Source organism: Alosa sapidissima, chromosome 10 (genome assembly GCF_018492685.1).
Source record: "Alosa sapidissima isolate fAloSap1 chromosome 10, fAloSap1.pri, whole genome shotgun sequence".
Taxonomy (NCBI): domain Eukaryota; kingdom Metazoa; phylum Chordata; class Actinopteri; order Clupeiformes; family Clupeidae; genus Alosa; species Alosa sapidissima.
In genome coordinates, this window is record NC_055966.1 from 7,550,144 (window position 1) to 7,557,643 (window position 7,500).

The 7,500-nt window shown below is 53.0% G+C and overlaps 1 protein-coding gene across 1 annotated transcript in view; it reads left to right on the plus strand.

Moving 5' to 3' along the window:
* LOC121720892 (vacuolar protein sorting-associated protein 13B-like) overlaps positions 1-7,500 on the plus strand; it is a 304,282-nt gene that overhangs the window by 280,183 nt on the left and 16,599 nt on the right. The window contains exons 44-45 of the mRNA XM_042107363.1: positions 2,162-2,341; positions 6,119-6,326. Coding sequence (XP_041963297.1) covers positions 2,162-2,341; positions 6,119-6,326 — 388 coding nt within the window. The remainder of the gene's footprint in view (positions 1-2,161; positions 2,342-6,118; positions 6,327-7,500) is intronic.

Consider the following 7,500-nt stretch of genomic DNA (forward strand, 5'->3'; position numbering starts at 1 on the left):
TGAGAGAGTGCGCTAACACACTGCAGGCTTTCATCCATCTTCATTTGCTGTGTCACTGTGTGTGGTCCCGCCACATTTAGATCAGTGAGTGCATGTTACCAAGAGCGTGTGTGTGTTAGACTGTTAGAGATTAGGCTTGTGTATTTGAGAAAGTGTGTATGTGTTTGTGAGGTTGGGCTTGTGTGTTTGAGAAAGTGTGCGTGCGTGCGTGCGTGCGTGCGTTCGTTCGTTCGTGCGGCCTGTGCTTGGTTGCCAGTGCGAGTGTGACCGGCCACACCTCATCATGGGCAGAGCAACAACTCTCCAACCTCATTACCATCGCCACACACACGCACGCACGCACACACACGCACGCAGACAGAGACTGACACAAAAGTACACACATTCACACACACGTTTTCCCTCTCTCCATCTTGCATAATGACACAAACACACAATTAGAAATGTCACAGAAATTATACCACACAAACACACACACACATCCTCCTTGTCACGCAATCATGCACACACACACACAAAATCTCTCCAAGGGTTTTACTCATACGAACATTCATTTATACACACACACACACATACACACACACACTGTCTGTCCTCCTCCTCTCAAACAGAACCTAACCTGACCCGAGACACATCAGTGCTGTATCTTCCCTGGTCAGCATTTGCTGCTCTCCTAACTGGATTTGTCTGCCTGCTCATAGCACCCTTCTCTCAAAACACACACACACACACACGCACACACACACACGCCGACCCATAGAACTCTTCCTGAAAAAATTCCCCGGCGTCTCAGATGTCCGTTGGTCACTGTCTCCTCTTTCCCTCCTGCAATTTGTGCATTCCTTTGGTCCATAATGGGCCCAGCGACCAGTACACTCCTATCCCCTATCAGCTCTGCACTCTGCGGTCTCCTCGCTGAAGCACTCAAGTCCACTCAGACCCAAACCCTACTGTTCCCTACTCTCTCTCTCTCACACACACACACACACACACACACACACACACACACACACACTCTCTCTCTCTCTCTCTCTCTCTCACACACACACACACACACACACACACACACACACACACACACACACACACACTCTCTCACACACACTCTCACACACACACACACACACACACACACACACACACACACTCTCTCTCACTCTCACACTCTCTCTCTCTCTCTCTCTCTCTCTCTCTCTCTCTCTCTCTCTCTGTGTCTTTCTGTCTTTCTCATCTTACCCCAAAATCCTCCATGTATGCAACCACACATGGGGGAAACCGGAGGCAAAATCCCATCTGACCCTCCCTTGCTGCCCCCTTGCTCCCCATACGACCCCCACCCAACCCCATCCCCCCACCCCACCCCACCCCACACGCACCCCACGGAGAGTCCACCCCACAGCTCCACACCCCCAGCTTCCCATGGCTCCGCTGTCCTCTGCTGACCCGCGCAGCCCCTCCGTGTCCGTTTATAGCACAATGTTCTCTATTAATATCCGCGGCCGGGGCCCCGCCGCAGAAACTGGGGCCGCTCGGCCAAGTGGAACTGGATGCTCCAGCCGCCGTGAGATGCTTGGCGAGCCTGTGGCGGGGGCCGCGTTTGACCGTCGTCTGGGCCGGCGCCGATCCAGTAAGGGTAGCCTTTCTGTTGTTACAGCTGAAGCTCTGCGCGCGCCGCTCCGCTCCTTTCACCTCGTCTGGCGGCGGAGATCATGTTCTAGGCTGCTGCGCTGCCTCCGTTGTCTGTCGCCGCCGCTGCCGCTGCCGCCGCCGCCACTGGTACGAGCGCCCGAGGGCAAAAGCGAAGGGTCACGGGGGGCCGGCTAAGCGTTTCAGCAGCGTCAGCAGCGGTCGCCGGGGAAACGTGAGAGCGTCGCTTGCCGCAGTGCCTCAGCAGAAGTCTCTGAACACGAACATGTGTCATAAAAAACAAACAGGGTGTGCTGAGAGTGTCAAGTAGTGTGGGAGAATGTGTGTTTTGTGTTAAGAGTCAGACCAAAGTACAATTGATCTTTTCTCTGTCTGACTGACTGACTGACTGTCTGACTGTCTGTAACTCTCCCTCCCTCCTTCTGTCTGTGTGGCTGATATGTGTGTGTGTGTGTGTGTGTGTGTGGCTGGTGTGTGTGTGTGTGTGTGCGTTTGCATATGTGTGTGTGTGCAGGGAAGACGAGGACGCCTCTCAGTGTGCGGTGCCCATCTCGTCCAGCCTGATAAAGCAGATTGTGAGTAAGGCTGCACCGGAGGAGGTCAGCCTGCAGCAGCAACCCATCCTGCTGGACTTCTACGGGGTGAAGACCTCCGGTCGGCCAGCCTGGCCCTACACCAGCAAGGACACGGACAGGTACTATCAGCACCCACAGCTCAAAGCTCAGCGCTCTTTGGCCACAGCCTGAGCATAGGTCACTGGACCAGTAGCCAGCTCAGCACAGCAGGTCCTTACATATCAGTAAACTGCAGCCCTCGCTCGAGTTCCAGGACTTTAAACACAGACCCATGTGGGATGGAGGTGAGGGGTGCAATCAGCATCATAGTCCAGCATGGGATTGGGATTACCCACAGCATAGAGCACATGGTGGTGCCCTAGTCACACTCAGGTGTGTGTCTGTGTGTGTATGTCTGTATTTGTGTGTGTGTGTCTGTGTGCGTATGTCTGTGTACGTGTCTGTGTGTGTACAGTATGTCTGTATTTGTGTGTGTGCCTGTGTGTGTGTGTGCCTGTGTGTGTGTGTGTGTGCCTGTGTGTGTGTGCCTGTGTGTGTGTGCCTGTGTGTGTGTGCATGTGTGTGTGTGTCTGTGTGTGTGTGTGCCAACTGTGGTTTCCTTGCTCCTGCTGCTGCTGTTGATGATGATGAGTGCTGGTCTCTGAGTGTCCCTGCACAGCCAGGAGACGAAGAGCAGCGGGCAAGCACAGAGAAAACAAGAGGATCAGAGTGAGGAAATGAGAACCAGAGCGCAGGACACAGAACAGGCCGAGAGGAGAGAGAGGGATGCAGAGGATTGGACACGGCTGGCTCACTGTTGTTTTTTGGCAGCATTCAAGGCCACAAAGGCACCTCTGCCTCCCTCCACTGGTCCCCACTCCTCTCCTCTCTTCTCCTCTCTTCTCCTCTCCTCTCCTCTCCTCTCCTCTCTTCTCCTCTCCTCTACTCTCCCCTCCTCTTCTCTCTTCTCCTCTTCTCTCCTCTCCTCCCTGCCTCCCTCCACCGGTCCCCTCCCCTCTTCTCTCCTCTTCTCTCCTCTTCTCTTCTCTCCTCTCCTCTCCTCTTCTCTTCTCTTCTCTTCTCTCCTTCCTCTTCTCTTCTCTCCTCTCCTCCCTGCCTCCCTCCTCCCCTCTCCTCTGCTCTTCCCCCTCTCTTTTCCTCTCCTCTCCTCAGTCTCCCCATCAGAAGGTCCCACTTTACTTTAACAGCCTGTGGTTCACTGTGCTTTCCCCAGTCATTAATTAATACAAAGCACTTCTCACATAACCCCAACCCTAAGCAGCTAAATAATCACAACAGCATGCGCTTCCATAAAAAGACACATTGCATAAGAGGCACACTTTAGGACTTGTGATTAATGAAGTGTATAGTTGTCATGGTGGCTGGAACATCCGATGGGAGCCTAGTTGCCCTCTTCCTCTCCTGTTCTTCTGGAAGTCCCTGGAGTCCTTTTCAGAGGTTCCAATTCGGGCTTGATTGCTCATTCCTGTGGCAGCTCGCAACTCACATGCACGCACACACACACACACATCAAAGCTGGCCAAGGTTTGCTGAGCACACCTGGTTTAGCCAGTGGGGTGGGGGCAGCTGGGCTGGAGTGTGTGGGTTTGGAGCGGGCCCAGCACAGGGAGCCTGGGTATGCCTGGCCAAACCATGCCAGAGTAGTACACATGTGAACAGCTCGGTGAACTCAGTGACAGGGTTGGTGACTTTTGTTTTTGCTCTGTGCCGTCTGAAGAGAAGAAGGGAGAGGGAAGTGGAAGAGGAGAAGTGAGGAGGGATGGGGAGATGAGAGAGAGCAGAAAGGAGAGGAGAGGAGAGAGAGCAGAACAGAAAGGAGAGAGAGTGGAGAAGTGAGGAGGGAGGGGAAGGGATGAGGGCCTTTTGCCCTCTTTGGAGGAGAGAGGAGAGGAGAGGAGACAGGGACTTGTGGTGAAGAGCGAGATCCGTGCAGGAAATGTTGCTGAGCGGGCTAATGGAGTAAGTGGGGGGGTTGGGGTGCGCCACCATCGTCCACTCAGCACCCCTATCCCTGCAGATTAGAGCAGATCCCTCAACTGCCACTCGCTACACCAGACAACATCAGACATCTACTTCCTCAATGTCTCTCAGACCCACACAAACACACACACATCACCCATACACACACAATGTACGATAATGGACTGTGTGTGTGTGAATGTATGTTTGCATCTCTGTGCGCACATCAGTCTCAGTGACAGTGGGAACATGCTGTCTCTCTCCCTGCTCTCTCTCTCTCACACACACACACACACACACACACACACACACACGTTGGCTGGGGACCGGAGGCCATGTGCATGTCTGTGGTTGTGGTCGTGTCCTCCTCTGCCTCCCTCCGGTCCCCACAGAGCTGCTATCTGCCTCAATGGGGTTGGATTACTCTGGCATGCATTAACCAACCATACACACACACACACACACACAGTACACTTCCAAACATACACACATTCTCACACACACACACACACACACACAATACACTCCTACTTCTGCACACACACATCTACATGCTCACATACACACCACATACGCACACAATTGCACACACTCAGACACAGACACAACACACACACACACACACACACACACACACACACACACAAACCCTTGGTGCCTCCCCGGATCCCCCCACTCAGCTCAGATCCAGGGCCCGTTTCCCATAGAAGTGTCAGCTCGAGCAGGGCCCAGAGAACTGCCATGGCCTGCACACAGAACACGACAGAACCAAACACAACCACGTAAAAAAAAAAACCCTGCCCGTCGCTCCGCATATTAGCCCTGATTCCTATCTCTAAAGAGCGTGTTTGAAAAAGTCACTTGGCCTGCGGATGAAATGCGCCGTTTAATTAGTATATTTTTCCTCGGCCGATAACATTTATGTAGCGTGTTGTTTTGACAAGAGGTTTGGCCTCCTTTTACGCGCTAACCGCTCACTTGGCTCTCGGCAGTGAAATATCGCATCTTTGAGGCCGTGGAGGGGCGGGGCGGGGGGGTGGGGGGGGTGGAGTTGAAACGGTAAATGTTATTTTTCTTCTTTCAGGCGGGGGCACGAGAGAAACACCTCAGTAATGAGGAGAAGGAGGGGGGGCAGAGTGAGGCTGTGGCTGTCAGATTTCACACTTCACCCAGCTCCCCTCTCTCTCTCACACACACACACACACACACACACACACACACACACACACTCTCTCTCTCTCTGGAGGAGGCTTACTATGGGCAAGGAGACACGTCTCCAACTACCTTTCCTCCTCTGTCTCCCCCTCTTTGTTTCTCTTTCTCTGCCTGAGAGCTGGAAATGTGATTTATTGGCTGTGCATATTCTCACCCTCACCTTTGGTCATGCCCCAAACATGGAGACAGACAAAAGAAACAGAGGGAGAGAGGGAGAGAGGGAGGGGGTAGAAAGTGATAAAAGTAGTGGATGTGTTTGGCACTGGTTCACTAAAGGAAGTTCAGGGTTCATGGCAGCCGTTTGAACGGCTCTGTGAAGTTGGCACTACAGACGGAGAGAGGCACTTTGATAGGTGCCTGGCCTGTGGCTAGTGACTGACTGACTGTGTGTGTGTGTGTGTGTGTGTGTGCGAGCGCTCGTCCGTCCGCTCTTTTCATCCTCTGCCATTCTTCTGAGAGCTGAGAAAACACTGTTTTACTGACTGGGTGTGTGTGTGTGTGCGTGTGTCTGTTGTACAAGTACTTGTCAGTGTGAATTACATCAACTGAAAGTGTGTTGAAAGCATATATTCACATAATATGTGTGTTCATGTCTATGTGAAGGTATACCACTTATGCTCTCTGTGTGTGTGTGTATGTGTGTGTGTCCTTGTTTATTATTTTCTGTGTGTGTGTGTGTGTGCGCGTGTGCGTGTGCGTGTGCGTGTGTGTGTCCTGTACAGGTCAGGGCTGGAGACGGTGGCGCAGTGGGACAGCCCCATGCAGGTGAAGCTGTCGGCGTGGCGTCCAGGCCTGAGCACCCTGCTGGTGGAGCTGGTGCCCTGGGCACTGCTAGCCAACCACTCCCACTGGGACCTGTGGCTCTTCGAGGGCGAGCGCATCGTCCTGCAGATCCCTGCCGGCAAGGTCATAGTGCCCCCCAACTTCAAGGTGAGGCCCGGATGGAGTTCCACTGGTGATCTATAATGCATTTGAAAGAGTGTGTGTGTGTGTGTGTGTGTGTGTGTGTGTGTGTGTGTGTGTGTGTGTGTGTGTGTGTGTGTGTGTGTGTGTGTGTGTGTGTGTGTGTGCGCGCGTGTGTGCGCGCATGTGGTGCAGGCATGTTTGTGTGTGTTTGTGCGTGTCTGCAAGTCCTTACACAAGCCTTCTCTGTTAAAATAATTGATTCAGTTGAAACTAATCTAATTTAATATAATTTATCTCAGAAGCACAAAGTGGTGGCCCATACTTGTAAACGTGTGTGTGTGTGTGTGTATGTGTTTGTTTGTGTGTGTGTGTTTGTGTTTGCTCATAATACCTCATGAGTAGTCCCTCTAGTGACCTATACAGCTGTGCATGTTTGTGTTCAGTGAGTGTATGACCGCACACACACACACACACACACACGTGTGTGTGTTTTGAGCGAGTGTGCTAACTGGCGAGGCGTGCGAGGTTCTGACGGGCCGGTCAGGCGAGAGCGAGAGGCGGTGACGTGATGGAGAATCGGACAGCGCGAGGAGATGTGATAAACTGGGCTGTGACAGGCGAGGGGGATCACCCTCTCTTTAAAGACCTCATGCATTTTAAAAGGCTGTGGAAGCTGTCAAAGCGAGGAGCGGCGGATGGAGAGAGAGAGCGCGCGAGAAAGGAAAGAGTGAGCGAGCGAGGGAAGAGAGAGAGAGAGAAGGAGATCAGAGCCTATCAAAGCGTGCGAGGCGATACGCTTGGGCAGCTCGCAGTGGAGGACAAAACCATCAGTGTGAAATAGCCTGTGAAACAGAACCAAATACAGCGTTGTTTCCATAGCACCCGCTATTTATGAGGTCACGGCACAGAGGGCTTGGCACTGTCTGGACGGGGGACGGCAGAACCGGGGCGGGGGGGGGGGCTTTTGTCTCATCTGTGATTGTGTGTGTGTGTGTGTGTGTGTGTGTGTGAGGCCAGGCCAGTTCAGGATGAGCTCTGACAGCATCTCACACCCAATGCCAGGCCACAGTGGGCCTTAATGAGGCATCAAACCCAGCCCCATAGTCACACATGACACAGCCTGTGTGTGTGTGTGTGTGTGTGCAGCGCTGTGTCGTGTCCCATCCTATCCTGTTCCACAAAGGTCTGATCCGAACCC